General features: G+C 48.7%; 2 protein-coding genes across 13 annotated transcripts in view; both read left to right on the top strand.

Annotated features, from left to right (window-relative positions):
* Positions 1–16,834, top strand: part of LOC105485271 (ATPase phospholipid transporting 11A) — a 183,284-nt gene that overhangs the window by 50,087 nt on the left and 116,363 nt on the right. The gene's annotated exons all lie outside the window — the stretch shown is intronic.
* Positions 812–15,450, top strand: LOC105485269 (uncharacterized). Its single transcript, XM_071081006.1, is given in 1 exon segment — positions 812–15,450. A coding segment is annotated over 1 exon segment (564 nt). The 5' UTR covers positions 812–1,851; the 3' UTR covers positions 2,416–15,450.

The following is a 16,834-nucleotide window of genomic DNA, read 5'->3' as shown; positions in this document are numbered from 1 at the left end:
TGAACTCACCAGCCATTGCGTGATTCATCTAACATCGCTTACATTTCCAACGTAAAGTTAAGCAGCGCACCAAACCTTTCGGCAGTCGCAAAGTGAGACTCAGCACTAAGGAGCCCCTGAGTTTTCCGAGGTGCAGCCGTGAGCCCAACGGTCCGCGTGCTCCTCCATGCCTCTGTGTGTGCATGCTGTGGTGCCAGGCCACCTCCCGCACCTCCATCAGCGCGTGCCCAGAGCCTGTGCAGGGCCTCCATGTGCGCGTGGGCATGCCCAGAGCAGGTGCAGGGCCTCCTCCCGCGCCTTTGTGTGCGCGTGCCCAGAGCAGGTGCAGAGCCCCTTTGACCTTGCTTAAGGGGCGCACTGGTGTGGACCATGGTGCCAGGATGCGGGTTGTGAGGGGCAGCATGGACAGAGGGTGAGAACTCGAGCCCTAATCCAACCACAGTGTTTGAACTTGACCGTATCACTTAGCACATGTTTTATCTTTGGTACGTTATCTGTTTTTTCTTAGCTTCAGTTTGCTTTTCTCCGAAACGGGGATTATATGGCACCTTCATGGGAGTTGCATGATAATCAATAAGAAACCCCTGTAGAGCTGCTAAATAGTGCCTGACACATAGGAACACACACACACACACACACACACACACACACACAACTCAGCTAACTTTATAACACACACACACACACACACACACACACAACTCAGCTAACTTTATAACACACACACACACACACACACACACAAACTCAGCTAACTTTATAACACACACACACACACACACACAACTCAGCTAACTTTATAACACACACACACACACACACACACACACACACACAACTCAGCTAACTTTATAGGAAAAGGTGTTATCACTGTGTTTTCTGGGGTGGCCTGGAGCTTTCCTTCTGCGGTAGCACCTCAGCAACAAAACGTTATCTTACATGTGCTTCACGTTCTAGAATATGAGGGGTCTGAGCCACTGATGCTGTTCAGCCAGGAGCACCGCGCAGGTGAAAGAGAAGAGAGCTGCTGATGAGAAGTCCTGATCTTTCTTCTCCCAGTTAAATTAAAATGTGTGTTGTTTCCAGCGTGGCAGAAGTATATTTACAATATAATTGTGCAGGTTTTCTATACTGAGTATGTTTTGGAAATCTGTCCCCTAGTGGCATGCATCTAAGGCACTGTCCATTTTAGGCAGAGATGACAGTAAACAAATATATTACTAAACTTACATTAAGACTAAAAATTAAACTAGATTAAAATTAAAAACTTTTGTGCTTCAAAGGACACCGTTATGAAATTGAAAAGAAAATCCACAGGACGGGAGAGAGGATTGGCAGAGCACAGGTCTGGTCAGGTATTTGTATCCAGGGCAGCGTTGGAAGGCTGTGGAGCTGTTGGAACCCATATGTGCCTCTGGTGGGAGCGTTCAAAACCATTTTAGAAAACTGTTTGGCAGTTTGCAGTAAATATATGCTCCCGGAAACAACCCAAATGTCTGTCAACAGTAGAAAAAGCAAAAATAAATCGTGAAATGTTCACATTAAATAAAATGAACAAACAACATGGGTGACTTTTGACAGCCTAAACAAGGAAAAGAAGCCAGACAGAAAGAGTGTATTATAAGATTCATTGATGCGAGGTTCAAAGCTGGGCACGCCTGGGGGATGGAGGCAGAGGTCAAAGTGAATGAGACCTTGGCAGGTGGGAGGGCCTGCAGTCACAGAAGGGGCTTCTCAGATGCTGACGATGTTGTATTTCTTGGTCCTGATGACACTGGTTACCCAGGTGAAGGCTGAACCACACACCCAGGGCAGGTTAGGCACTTTGTGAGCAAGTTATCCTTCGGTGAAATGTTCATTAAAACAGATCATGAGTCATGTAGCGTTAAATATTACAGAGAAATATTTGTAATATATTTATTGCAGGAGGGATGGGCTTCCAGGGGGTGTTGGCAAGGGCCAGCCATGCTGAGCTGTCATGGGCATAAAGACCTGAAGGAGAGGAGGAAAGGGGCTAGGCTGAGGAACGGCACGGGCAGAGGCCTCAAAACAGGACTCCGCTTGGCTGTGTCTGAGGAGCCGTGAGACAGGGAGGTCACCGAGGGCCTCGTCTAATTTCTCCTTTCATCTGAGTGGATGGAAACCTTGGAGGGTTTTGGGAAGAGCACGAAATGAGCGGGCTGTAAGGTTACATGGTCACTCTGGTTTGTATTGAGAAGAACTGCAGCAGGCTCAGCAGGGGGCTCGGGTGGAAGCCGCTCTGTGTCTTGGATTAACAAACACAGGTTTGCTGCCCATGCTACAGCGGTCAGCCTGGTTGTGTGCCTCCATAACTGGCCTCGCTGCTTTTTCATGGTGCAGGGAAATGCTGCTTCCGGAAGCCCATTCATAGTCTCCTTTGTAGCCTGGAATTGACCCTGGAACAGTTCACAGGTCCTCTCCCTCAGCGCTTTTACTTTTTTTCTGAACCCAAGCTGTGGTCTGAAACCCTCAATCCTCCCATATCTTTTCAGCGCCAGCTTCCCAAAGCTCTGTGCCTTGGGATAAAGTAACTCCCACTTGTGCCGGGCGCGGTGGCTCACGCCTGTGATCCCAGCACTTTGGGAGGCTGAGGCAGGTGGATCATTTGAGGTCAGAAGTTTGAGACCAGCCTGGCCAACACGGTGAAACCCTGTCTCTACTAAAAATACAAAAATTAGCTGGGTGTGTTGGCAGGTGCCTGTAATCCCAGCTACTTGGGAGGCTGAGGCAGGAGAATCACTTGCACCCAGGAAGCGGAGGTTGCAGTGAGTTGAGATCGTGCCATTGCACTCCAGGATGGATGACAAGAGTGAAATACCATCTCAAACAAAAAAAAAAAAAAAAAAAAAAAAAGAAAGAAAAGAAATAGCTTCAACTTAAAGTGTTAGCAACTCAAAAAAGTATGTGGCCCTCTGCTCATGGAGCATTGAACGAACCTTAGATTATTGCCATAATTTGCTGCAGATAGGAAAATAAATATGAGCTGGGGCCATTTTGCTTGTTTCTTCTCACCAAGGCAGTGTTTGCAGTTAAGCCGACTGGCTTCATGCAGTGCAGAGCTCCTTTAAACATCGTGGGACAGGTGGGTCTGCCAAGCGGGAGCTTTCTGTGCTGGCCCAAGGCCATGTGGCCCAATTCTAGCCTCTCTGACCCTGTTCTGCTGCCGGCATGCCCCCAACCCACCCGCCTCCCCCTCCCCCTCCCCCTCCCCCTCCCCCAGGTCCCAGCCATCAGCCGTGTTGTTTCGATGACTCCTCCCATCGAGGGAGGCCGTTGGCTCACCGTGGGATGACGGCTCCCATCGAGGCCGTTTCTCCTGCCCCGCCCCTACAGAGCCTCCCTTCTTGTGTCCCAATGTGAGTCTAGGGGACCCATGCAGTTTTGGGGCCTGCCTGTATGTCTTCTTCCCCTAGTGAAACAGCAGATTCCTTCGGTTGGGAAGCGGCATCTCACCTGTCTCCCTGACTCCATGGAGCCTAGCAGAGGACTAAGTATACTGCAGATACTTAGGAGATACTTTATTGAGTTGAAAACACCCTGCAGAAAACACAGGGGTGAATCATGGTAAGCTTGGATTAGGTGATCTTTTCTTAGATATGGTATAAAAAGCATAAGCAACCAAAGGAAAAGATAGATAAATTGGACTAGATTAAAATTAAAAACTTTTGTTCCTCAAAGGACACCATTACGAAAATGAAAATTCACAGGATGGGAGAGATGATTGGCAGAGCGTAGCTCTGGTCAAGCATTTGCATCCAGAAGACACAAAGAGCTCTGTCAACTCATAACAAAATGATGCTCTAATCTAACCATGGGCAAAGGATTTTAATTGGTATTTTACCAAGGAAGAATACAAAGGGCCAGCCAATGAATGAAAAGATGGTCAACATGGCCGGGCGCGGTGGCTCAAGCCTGTAATCCCAGCACTTTGGGAGGCCGAGGCAGGCGGATCACGAGGTCAGGAGATCGAGACCATCCTGGCTAACACGGTGAAACCCCGTCTCTACTAAAAATACAAAAAATTAGCCAGGCGTGGTGGTGGGCGCCTGTAGTCCCAGCTACTCAGGAGGCTGAGGCAGGAGAATGGTGTAAACCCGGGAGGCGGAGCTTGCAGTGAGCTGAGATCCAGCCACTGTACTCCAGCCTGGGTGACAGAGCAGGACTCCATCTAAAAAAAAAAAAGATGGTCAACATTATTTGCATTTATTTGCTTAGAGAAATGCTCATAAAAACTTTGTACTTCTTACCCACTAAGAGGGATGTAATAAAAAAGACAGACAATGAAGAAGTGTTGAGGATGTGGAGGAGTTGGAAGTCTCGTGCGTTGCTGGTGGGGATGTAAAATGGTGAAGAGACAGACAATGAAGAGGTGTTGAGGAGGACGTGGAGGAGTTGGAAGTCTTGTGCGTTGCTGGTGGGAATGTAAAATGGTGAAGAGACAGACAATGAAGAGGTGTTGAGGAGGACGTGGAGGAGTTGGAAGTCTCGTGCATTGCTGGTGGGAATGTAAAATGGTGAAGAGACAGACAATGAAGAGGTGTTGAGGAGGACGTGGAGGAGTTGGAAGTCTCGTGCGTTGCTGGTGGGGATGTAAAATGGTGAAGAGACAGACAATGAAGAGGTGTTGAGGAGGACGTGGAGGAGTTGGAAGTCTCGTGCGTTGCTGGTGGGGATGTAAAATGGTGAAGAGACAGACAATGAAGAGGTGTTGAGGAGGACGTGGAGGAGTTGGAAGTCTCGTGCGTTGCTGGTGGGGATGTAAAATGGTGAAGAGACAGACAATGAAGAGGTGTTGAGGAGGACGTGGAGGAGTTGGAAGTCTTGTGCATTGCTGGTGGAATGTAAAATGATGAAGCTGCTCCAGAAACACCTTGGCAATTCCTTGATGCACAGGAATATGAAGAGTTGCCGACACGCCCTGCAATTCCACGCCTAAGTATATCCTCAAAAGCTTTGAAGACATGCGTCCACACAGAAACTTTCACACAAATGTTCTTGTGTTCTTGGCAGCAGCATTCATCGTAGCCAAAGAGTGGAAGCCTCTCATGCCCATCAGTAGATGAATGGATAAACGAAATGTGATTTATCCTTACCATGGAGTATTATCCAGCCACAAAAAGGAACAAACTACTGATTTATGTAAACCATGAATGAACTTTGAAAGCGTGATGCTAAGTGAAGGAAGCTAGAAATAAAAGGCCACACATTGTATGATTCTATTTATGTGACATGTCCAGAACTGGCAAATTTGTAGGACAGAAAGTAGATTAATGGTTGGCAGGGACTGGGGGAGGGGGTGTGGGAGCGACTGTGTGTGGGTCTTGTGCCTTCTTGGGGTGATGAAAATGCTCTAGAATTAGATGGTGGTGACGATTGTGCAACTCTGTAAATGAACTTAAAAAACACTGAATTGTACATTGTAAAGGGTGAATTTCATAGCATGTGAATTCTCTCCCTCTCTCTCTCTCTCTCTGTGTGTGTGTGTGTGTATGTGTGTATTATTATTATTATTTTTTGAGACAGAGTCTTGCTCTGTTGCCCAGGCTGGGGTGGAATGGTGCCATCTCGGCTCATTGCAACCTCCACCTGCCAGGTTCAAGTGATTCTCCTTCCTCAGCCTCCTGAGTAGCTGGGATTACAGGCATGTGCCACCACAGCTGGCTAATTTTGTATTTTTAGTAGAGATGGGGTTTCACCATGTTAGCCAGGCTGGTCTTGAACTCCTGACCTCAGGTGACCCACCCACTTCAGCCTCCCAAAGTGCTGGGATTCCAGGCATGAGCCACTGTCCCAGCCTGAATCTTTCTTAAGTTATGTCTGGCCTTCGGCAGAAATAGCCACAAAGCCAAGGTAGGAACATTTTACTCTTCAAGTGATGATGGCATCTGATAACCTTTTAGAAGGAGCTTTTAAAATGCAACATAGCCCAGGGCTCCAGAAAAAGGCTTGCACGGAGAAGAGAGGGCTTTGTAGATCTCAGCAGACAAGGCGTGCTGCCCAGGGAGCTCGGTTTTCACTGTAACTGGGTTGCACTGTCGCCACTGGTCTCCTCCTCCCCACAGATCCCAAGGGAGGACTTCCTGTTGTGTAACATCCAGAGAAGCTTCTGGAAGCCTGGGGAGCTCTGGCTGTGCAGGAAAGATCCAGCCATTTTGTTGCGGAAGGTGCTCGCCATCACGCTCCTGTGTCGTTGACCCACCCACTTCCGCTGCTCACGTCATGCTGTGCTCAGCGTTATTCAGGGCAGAATTTCACTCATCAAAAATGGATTTGGGAGCATTTTAAAATAGTGCGTTTTCAGAATTGTTGTGGTTGAGAACCAAAGAAGGAAGGCGTGGCACGGGTTTGAATCACTTACATGGGCTTTGTTTGCTTGTTTAGGTCAGTGTTTCTAGTACTTTATATTTCTAATATAAAGCCAACGAAAGCCACAAAGAGATTTAAGGTGTGGGTGGAAGTGCTCCGTTTGCTGCGTCTGTGTTCCTACAGAGCTTTATGTTTTTTTGGGAGGGTGGGGACTGGGGAGGTGAGGGACAGGGAGCTCTAGTCAGGAGGGTTGGGCAGCCACACTGGGGGTGGAGAAGGTGGCCCGGTCCCTGTGGGGCTGTGGGGCAGGTGAACTCTCTGAGAGCCCCTGTCATGGTGGAGGGCAGAGAACACTGGTCCAGCACCATTTCCCTGGCCTGGTCTCCTCCACCAGTGGTGGAAGGTGGAGGCACCAGCCAACTGGGGCAGGCTGTAGCCTCACTGTGGGCTAGAGACTCCGTCCCTGTGCTGATCTGGGACAGGTGGGCTGCAGGGAGACCTGGGGCCCCATGCCCCTTCGTCCTTTGTTCCAGCCAAGCCGCCTCTCTCTCTGCCCATGTTCAGTGGATGCTGGCTGTTTTTGTTTGTGGCTCTCTCTGGACTGTTTTCCATCTGCCTCTGTGCATCAGGGACTTTAATGTTTTACCAGGTATTTTGAGCCTCACAGTGACTATTCTGGGCCCAGGGGAGAAAAGGTGAAGTCCTGTTCCCCATAGAGTGCTCCCCTCCCTGTGGAAGTGTACTTCCCTTCCCCCAAAGATTGCTTCCCTCCCCTAGAGTGCTCCCCTTCCCCATAGAAGAGTGCTCCCCCCACAGAGAAGTGCTCCCCCTCCCCACAGAAGAGCACTCCCCCTCCCCACAGAAGAGTGCTCCCCCACAGAGGCATACTCCCCTTCCCCCACAGGGAAGTGCTCCCCCTCCCCACAGTGTGCTTTTCTCACGTGTCCTGAGCGTGGGTGGCGTGGGGTGGTGAACGCATTGTACGCAGGGAGCAGCCACCCCGAAGGCAAACGGGAGCACTAATTCCTGATCTAGATGGTGTCAGGTTGAAAAGAAGTTTTTAAAATAAGTGCAGGCTTATTTAGAGATGGCTGTTACCTGGCCTGATGTTGCATGGGAAACAGCGTCGGAACCCTCGGGGGTCGGGGGGGGAATGCCTCCTGTGGAAGGGGGTGCTGTGCTGTCGCCTCCCATGTCGAGTTGTACCTGAGACACTAGCATCTGTGCTGCTCAGCACGTGGGCCCCACGGAGGAGCCCCCGCAGGCGCTGGTCTCTGCGGGAGACTGGGGTGTGAGCACGCGGTATCACATCGTGTGTGGGGGGACTTAGGATAGGTGCTGTCTGATTTCGTAGTCTGGATATTCGAGTAAACTTGACATTAGCATTAATTGCAGGCACTGGACGACCAAAAGTGAGAAAAGGAAAAACCTGAGAATTTGCTCAACTGTGTAAAAATGATGCCACTTAGGATAATTCTGCGAAGCTACCACCTATGCCAGCTACCTGTGGAGTGTAACATCGGCTTCCTGAGGCGCTCTCAGCCTGCTCCATTTTATTTCACTTAGATGGTATCCCCCGCATGTGATGGCCAGCCTTCGCCCTGTGCCTTTGCCCCGTGCGTCCCTGCAGTGCGGCTGAATCTCAGGGGACTCAGACACATGTGCTCAAACTGAAGGTCCGAAAGAACGTTTTCCATTCTGACCCCTGACGATGGCGAGACTTTCTGCAGATAGATACCTGTTTTTCCGGTCCTTACTGTGTAGCGAGACTTTCTGCAGATAGACACCTGTTTTTACTTACTGTGTACACGGGCAGGGGAGAGGAGGTCACTCAAGAATTTCCTAGAGGTCTGATAAATAGAACTCACCCCGTGAATCCAGTTAGGTTTTTAGCGTCAGTAGCACAGGGTAGGACAGCACATGGGCCGGCAGACCTCACCTGTGCAGAGGGTTCTATGGAGAGGCGAAGTCAGTAGCCTGCTGTGGCTTCTCTGGGGAAGATTCAGCCTGGCAGACAGTTGTTCCAGTGCCCTCATCCTTGGTCTGCTTACTCCCTGTGATGAGCGCGTGTGTTTTGTGAGATGTCTGCCACATGGGTGGGAACTGTGTATTTTCACCGTCGTGAAAAAATGTGGCTCTATTCAGTAGCATTGCTGGAAAATAGAATGGGCTGAGGGAGGTTTTTAAGGGTGTGGTTATTAGGCAGATGTTGCAGGTTCCTGCTACAGCGTGATGACCCGTGCAAATGTTGTAGGTTCCTGCTAGCATTGACGGCATAGGCAGGTGTTGTAGGTTCTTTCTAGAGTTGATGGCTGAGGCAGATGTAGGTTCCTTTGAGCTTAGGACTGTAACACAGTGGGCCTAAGTTCACCTATACAGCTTCAGGAAAAGAGGATTGGTTGTTTATTTCCTGTGGTCTCAGCATGTCCCTCCCTGGAATGGAGTATAGACCCATCCACCATCCAGAGCTTCATTTTGAATTTGGGGAGTTTGCCAAGAACTCTAACCAGGTCTGAAGGAAAAAGGGGAGTCGTGCATTTGTAAAGTATTTGGTTTTGATTGAACCAACAGTGCAAGTTACAGGTTAAGCCAGTTTTCAGGTGAGAATATTTCCTGCTGGTGTGGACGTGGTCATTTTAGTCATAATACTGTGACGGCAGAGCTGGGTCTCCGGCTGCGGTGGTGGCCACTTGCCTCTTTCAAGTAAGGAAGGCTTCCTCTTCGCGCGTTTGTCTGTGGTCAAGAAAGTTAAAACAAGAAGGCAGGAGAGTGTCGCTGTCCTCCCAGCACCCGGCTTGGGACGGTCTGGGAGGGTGTGATTGAGTGCAGTGTTCTGTGTGTTAATGTGTGTTGATGGATTTCTCTGTCCTCCCAGCATCTGGCTCGGGACGGTCTGGGAGGGTGTGATTGAGTGCAGTGTTCTGTGGGTTGATGGATTTCTCTGGGTGGAGATTTCAGGGATGCTTATTTCTGTCCAGTCCATCTCAGACATGGAGAGCCTCCTAATCTCCACATTTGATGACATTTGATGACTCTCCCTGGCAGCTTCTCCTGTGAAAGCTGATAGCTGCTGGTGCGTCCCTCCCCAGCCCTCTACTCACCACCTGCCCTCGCAGGTGAGCCGCTGCGCCTCCCGGGCTCCTGGGCCTGCAGTCAGCTCTTGGTGCTGTGGAGGTGTTTTACTTTTGCCAGGAAAGTGCACCCTCCACACCTTCCCTCCTGGTCAACTCTTAGTCACTCTGCTGGTGTGTAAAGCGCAGAGTGCTCTGAACAGTGTTCCAAGCGTGTCCCAAGTGAAACCACTGGTTAGCCAACTCCAGTTCAAATCCCTTCCCTACTTCACGTAAGATATGTGAGCTCTCCAGCCTCAATTTCTTCAACCGGCAAATGAAAATAACAGGAATATCCATTTCAAACGATGGTGAGTTTTAAATGTGATCATACATCTGGGAGTCTTAAAATAGTACGTGGCACATAGTAATTGATCAGTAAATGTGAGGATTTTACTGATGGGGTAATTGGGCACTGGATAGCTAAGACTTACTAGTTCTGAGATAAGTTAGTAGCATAGTAATAATAACTATTACTATTATTTGAGACCGAGTCTTACTCTGTTGCCGAGGCTGGAGTGCAGTCGTGCTATCTCGGCTTACTGCAACCTCCACCTCCCGGGTTCAAGCAATTCTCCTGCCACAGCCTCTCAAGTAGCTGGGATTACAGGCACCTGCTACCACGCCTGGCTAATTTTTGTATTTTTGGTAGAGACGGGGTTTCACCGTGTTGGCCAGGTTGATCTTGAACTCTTGACCTCTGCTGATCCTCCCACCTTGGTCTCCCAAAGTGCTGGGATTACAGGGGTGAGTCACCATGCCCAGCCCATAATTAGAATTAGAATGTAGCTATTTAAAATTTTATCCCAGTGTTTTAAAGTACATTTAGAGTATTATTACCACCCAAATAATCATTCATTCTTTTATTCAATTGATAATAATGTGAATGTTTAATGAGTGCTAAGCACTTACTGTGTACCCTAGTATGAAGAGAATAAAAGGATGCACAATAAATGTACATCCCCTAATCAGAGACAGTTTTAAATTTTAGTTTATAATTTGTAGATGTTCCTACTCACACCTTAATATTAGAATCATATGAGAATGAGTGAGGAAGGCCAAAAAAGCAACAGGATCATCGAGAAGCATAAAACAAAAAGGTTAGGAGCTCTGAGAGGCAGGACCCAGGCTTGGTATTGTTCTGTTTTAAGTAATTTTCTAAAGTTTTGAACTGTAAAAAAAAGCATGGCATGGACCTGACCATCGCAGCCGTGTTAAGTGTAGAGTTCAGCAGTATTGAGCACTTCCACATTGTCAGGCAGCAGAACTCTAGAAATTCTTCGTCTTGCAATGCTCAGCCTCAGTGCCGTTAAACTGGGCATCCCCACCTCCCCTCCCCCAGGCCCTGGTGACCACCGTTCTGCTTTCTCTGTGATTTTGACCACTTTAGATATGTCATTTCAGTGGACTATTCCGTGTCTTGTCTTTCTGTGGTGGAATCACTTTCTGTTGTGTGTATACACGTTTTTTTTGTCCATTCACCTGCAGATGGACTCTTGGGCGTCCCCCGTAGGCTGTTGTGAATGCTGCAGCAGTGATCGTGTGCTGACGTCTCTTCCACATACTGAGTTCTTTTCTTCTGGATGCGCACCCAGAGGCGGGACTGCAGGATCCCGTGCTGGGTCATACCTGTGTTTAATTCTCTGAGGAGCCTCTCTGCTGTCTCCATAGCAGCCATGTCATTTCACACTCGCACCAGCAGTGCACAGGGTTCCAGTTCCCCACGTCCTCACCGGATAGCTGGGGTTCCAGTTCTCCATGTCCTCACCGGCACTTGGCACTGTCTAGTTTTTTGGTAGCAGCCATCCTGCTCTGTGTAAGTGGTATCTCATCGTGGGGTTTTGTTGTTGTTGTCTTTTAGAGACTGCGTCTCGCTCTGTTACCCAGGCTGGAGTGCAGTGGCACGATCACAGCTCACTGCAGCTTCGACCCCCTGGGCTCAAGTGATCCTCCCACCTCAGTCTCCCCAGTAGCTGGGATCACAGGCATGCACCACCATGCCTGGCTAATTAAAAAAAAAGACAACTTTTTTTGGAGAGGCAGGGTCTCATTAGGTTGCTCAGGCTGGTCTTGAACTCAAGTGATCCTCCTACGTTGGCCTCCCAGAGTGCTGGGATTACAGCTGTGAGCTACTGCACTGGCCTCATTGTGGTTTTAATCTGCATTTCTCATGACTAGTGATATGGAGCAGTTTTCATCTCCTTATTAGACATTTGTACACCTTCTCGCTACAAATGTCTATGCAGGTTCTTTGCCTATTTTAAAATCGGGTAATTAATGTTTTTTCTGTCATTGGCTTGCACTGGTATATTTTTTTTTCCAACTTCCTAAGTGGTACTGATGTGTGGCCGGGGTGAAAACCTGTGGTCTAGGTGTGGAACAGGTAGAGCGACCCCAGGTCTGACCGAGATGCTGAGTAGGAGCTGTAACATGCAGAGTGTTCAGAAGGTGGTGGGGATCGCCCGTCTGCTCTGAGGGATCGACTGTGTGAGGAGATGAGATGAGCGCTGCACTTGTGAACGTGCAGATATCTCGCAATCAAATGGTGTCAGGAAGTGGTGCTCAGGCGCAGCCTCAGGCCAGGGTGGATTCGAGAGCATAAGGGAAGGGATTCTTGCTGGGAAGAAAAGTAGGTTTTGAAGGAGGTGGAGGCAAAACAGTCCCTGCTCCTCTCCACCTGCAGACTCAGCTGCCGCCACCGCAGCCTCCCGGAGCTCGGTGTCCACGGTAAGGACCTCCCTCAGTGTGTGGGCAACACGTCTTCAGCCAGTGTGCCAAGAAACTGCAAAGGCAAAATAGTGTTTTTGGCAGTGTTTCAAAGACATAGAGAGTGCATTGTGTGCACATTCAATAGTCCTACTGTAGCTCTTTAGCAAATTACAAAAAGTAACACAGGGCCTGGTGCGGTGGCTCATGCCTATAATCCCTGCACTTTGGGAGGCTGAGGCAGGCAGATCACTGGAGGTCAGGAGTTCAAGACCAGCCTGGCCAACATGAGGACACCCCATCTCTACTAAAAATACAAAAATTAGCCAGGCATTGTGGTGCACACCTGTAATCCCAGCTACTCAGGAGGCTGAGGCAGGAGAATTGCTCGAACCTGGGAGGCGGAGGTTGCAGTGTTCCAAGATCACGCCGTTGTACTCCAGCCTGAGGGACAGAGTAAGACTCCGTCTCAACAAACAAAATAAAACAAAGGAACACAGGATTGTATGCAGAAAGGGTAAGGCAAAATTGAAGGGATGGGATGAATTTGAGCATCCGTCATCCCAAAATCCCAAATCCAAAATGCTGCAAAATCTGAAACTTTTCAAGCACCAACATGATGCCACAAGTGGAAAATTCCATTCATAAGCTGTTGACACGAATTTTCATGCCTAAAATTATTTAAAATATTGTATAAAATTACCATCAGGCTATGTGTGTGAAATGTGTGTGAAACACAAATGAATTTTGTGTTTAGATTTGGGTCTCATCCCAAGGTGTCTCATTATACATATGCAAATATTCCAAAATCCAAAGCACATCTGTCCCAAGCATTTTGGGTAAGGGCTACTCAACCTGTATTTATAGATAGAAGCTAGAAGGCATTTATGGGACTCTCAAATCAAGATGGGTCTTTATTACCTTCTAACTTTGATGACTGTGTAGTAGACATATTTATTCTGAGAAATGATCATAAATATGAATGCATTTCTTTCATTTCTTTTTATTGAGATGGGGTCTTGCTCTGTTGTGCAGGCTGGAGAGCAATAGCACGATCTCAGCTTACTGCAGCCTCTGCCTCCTGGGCTCAAGCAATCCTCCTATCTCAGCCTCCAGAGTAGCTGAGACTGAAGGTATGTGCCACCATGCCCAGCCAATTTTTGTATTTTTTGTAGAGACAGGGTTCTGCTCTGTCACCCAGGCTGGTCTCAAACTCCTGGACTCATGTGATCCATTTGCCTCAGCCTCCAAAAGCGCTGGGATGACAGGTGTGAGCCACCACGCCCGGCCTGAATGCAATTTTTACGTTATAGTCATTTGTGCTTCTTCCTGGTAATCCGAAATAAGCAATTGTGTTTTTTGCTAGCCAGCTACAGAGATAATGTAAAAAATGTTTTAAAACCATATTATCAAGCAGAAAATGGTGCTTGTAGATCAATATCTTCAATAGTTGCCCATTAAAATTTCAGTATGTGGTCGACTCTAACTACTGGAGGAGCTTCGAGGTCATGCCGGTGTCCTTAACACTCGCGTCTGTTAAAGACAGTCACTGCTGCCCTTTGTGGCCGTGTGCCTCACCTCTTCCACATCACGGAGCACACATGCACTGGGTCACAAGCGGGCCGGGCATCAGGGTGCCCACAGCTAGAGTGACCTACAGAGTCTGGCCCTGCTGGGGCCCCAGGGCCGGTGGCCGCAACGTCCCCAGCGGCCTCCCTGGCATGCCACAGCGTGAGGCCCTCTGCTCTGGTGGATGCCGTGGGCCACGGGTGTGCCTCCACCTCTGCCCAGTGCATCCGGTCCAGCTCCCTAAGCCACCAGGCTCTGTGCCAAACTCAAGCAGCAGCCAAGTGGAGAGAGCCGAAATTTGTCATCCCTGGCCCCAGCCTTCTATTTCTGATGCCACACTTAAAAGAATAAGGCAAACTTTTATTTTGTAGCATTCTAACTTTTATTTTAAAGGTCTTTCACTATCAAATGACTTTCCTGAATTAACTACATTCTCAAACATATTCCTAGCGTTGGTCAAAGGCTGAAGGAATTTTTTACAAAAAGTTGCATCTTGTTGAGTATTAAAAGTCCTACAGATAAAAATAACCAAAGGAGATTTACAGAAGTCGAAAAAGAAGAAAAGACTTTGGGGAAAGTACTGAACCTAGATATTAATCAGAGAAAGCTGGGGACGTTGATTCCTAGGAAGGTGGATACTGTGTTAGGGAGAGAAAGGGAAGGAGAGTCTCCGTCCTCCCACGTGGGGACACGCGTGCTGAAGGATGTGGGCTTGAATCCCCCTTCAGCCTCGTGAATTTCTCAGTCTTCCAGTCCACTTTGCTCACTGGTGTTTTGTGCACTCGGTTTTCTTCTGGGAGCATGACAAGGCCTCCTTTAAGTTCGGGCAAGGGTGGAAGTGGAAGCTGCCTGTTTGGGAGAGATGACTTCCAACCTCTTGTGGGTTGCCTTGCTTCCCCTGGCCTTTTACAATTGTTATTGTAACCGCCGCCATCATGGTATTTTTATTTATCATTATCCTCTCCTTCATCGAACATTTATAGAGCAATTAATTCTGGGCCATTCTAACTTCATCGTGTAATGTCATGCGTTACGACGGCATTACTGTTATTCCCACTTTACAGATGGGAATCGAGGCATAACACGTAGACAGTTGCCCATTGTGGAGGAGTTGAACCTTGGCGTGGGGCCGCAGGGTCTCTCCGCTGCCTGTGGGACGGCCCTTTTCTCACTGTTGTGAGCAGGGCTGTTCCTTTCCCAGCAAAATGAACACCAGTATGAGCGCGCCTTTGCGTCCTTCCGTGGACGTTTGTAGAGGTGGAGCTGCTGTGTTGAAAGGCACGTGTCTTGGGATTGTTCGTTTACTGCTAAATTGCCACAGTATGTTTTTCTTCCATGAGCAGCCTGCGAATGTACCGTGGCATTTGTTTATTGGACTGTTCATTTTTTTCTCTTCATTTGTGAGAACTCTTCTTATATTAAAAAAATTAGCCCTCGCTGGGTACAGTGTGGCTCACACCGGTATTCCCAGCATTTTGGGAGGCTGAGTCGGCTGGATTATTTCAGGCCAGGAATTTGAGACCAGCCTGGCCAACATGGTGAAACCCCATCTCTACTAAAAATACAAAAATTAGCTGGATGTGGCGACGTGCACCTGTAATCCCAGCTACTAGGGAGGCTGAGGCGTGAGAATCACTTGAACCTGGAAAGTGTAGGTTGCAGTGAGCCGAGATCGCACCACTGTACTCCAGCCTGAGTGACAGTGAGGCTCCATCTCAAAAAAAAAAAAAAACAAAAACCCAGACATTGGCCCTTTGACTTATATGTATAGTGCAGATAATCCCCCCACCTTTTTTGGAGACAGGGTCTTACTCTGTCACCCAGGCTGGAGTGCAGTGCTGTGATCACACCTCACTGCGGCCTGGTTCCAGTGATTCTCCCGCCTCAGAGTGCTGGGACTACAAGCGTCAGCCACTGTGCCTGGCCTCCCAAATTTTCATTTGTCTTTTGACATTATGGTATACACATACACACACGTATGTGTTTGTGTGCGTACATGTGTGTGTCAATACACAAATATATATGTCATTGCATCTTTGTAAATAATGATGTGGCCAAATCGTTCATCTCTTCCTGACCCCTGGAGTGCCACATGCTTTTAAGGGACCACTTCCCTTTCCACAGGTAGAAGCCTTTCAGGAATTGGTCTAGTATTGGTCATTCATTTGTTAGGAAATTTAGGATGTTTCCTTTCTTAGGGCCTCTTACTGTAAACCCTGTGTCTGATTATGTCAGAAACGGTCTGCCTCATTCCAAGGTGGGGGGAAGTCTGGCAGCAGAGAAGCCACAGTAGTAATGGCGGCCGTGTCAGGTGGGGATGTGCATGGAGAAGAAAATGAGGCAGGATAGGGGGGCTCAGGGGGCCAGGAGGAGCGCAGCTGTTTTCTGTGCTGCAGTCAGGGAGGCCTCCTGCAAGGACGTGTTTGAGCACAGGAGTGACACGCCACGACCTTACCGAAGCCTCCTGGGTTCCCGGGGGTGGGGAGTACAGCTCAGGAGAATCCTCCCAGCGGGCACCTTGTGCCTGGCAGGTGCCCTGTGTGGAGCGGGCACCCCTGTGCCTGGTGGGCACCCCGTGTGGAGCGGGCATCCCTGTGTGGAGCGGGCACCCCTGTGCCTAGTGGGCGCCCCTGTGTGGAGTGGGCACACCTGTGCAGAGTGGGCTGTGAGTGATGGGGGCTCCTCTCTGTGTCGCCACCCCCAGCCTCCCGCCATCGTCTTCAGCACTGAATACGCCTCCATCTGACGGGTTGTGTATTTCTATGTGAGAAAGTTAATGAGGGATTTTACTCAGAGATGTTCTGACCATACAAACTTAATTGCCTTCTCAATGGAACGAACCACACATTTCTACAAAAAAAAAAAAATACCGTAATGTAGTTTAATAGCCTGGAGTAGCAGTAGAATGCCAAGAATTTACTTTCCATCACCGATAACCACAATGTCCTTGCTTGCCATCCTAAAATTGCTACAGAGAATGTAGTTGTTGTCAGTGTAGCATCGGGAATTTCCAGGAATGTCAGCCAGGATGCACCCACCTAGGAGTGGCTTCCGCCAAAGGAGCCGTGTCCTTCGGAGTTTGTGGAAGGACTGGCTGTGTATTTCATCACATGTGCTACATG

This window comes from Macaca nemestrina, chromosome 16, assembly GCF_043159975.1.
Source record: "Macaca nemestrina isolate mMacNem1 chromosome 16, mMacNem.hap1, whole genome shotgun sequence".
Taxonomy (NCBI): domain Eukaryota; kingdom Metazoa; phylum Chordata; class Mammalia; order Primates; family Cercopithecidae; genus Macaca; species Macaca nemestrina.
Note: the sequence above shows the minus strand (reverse complement) of the source record. Positions and strands in the feature narration are given on the sequence as shown.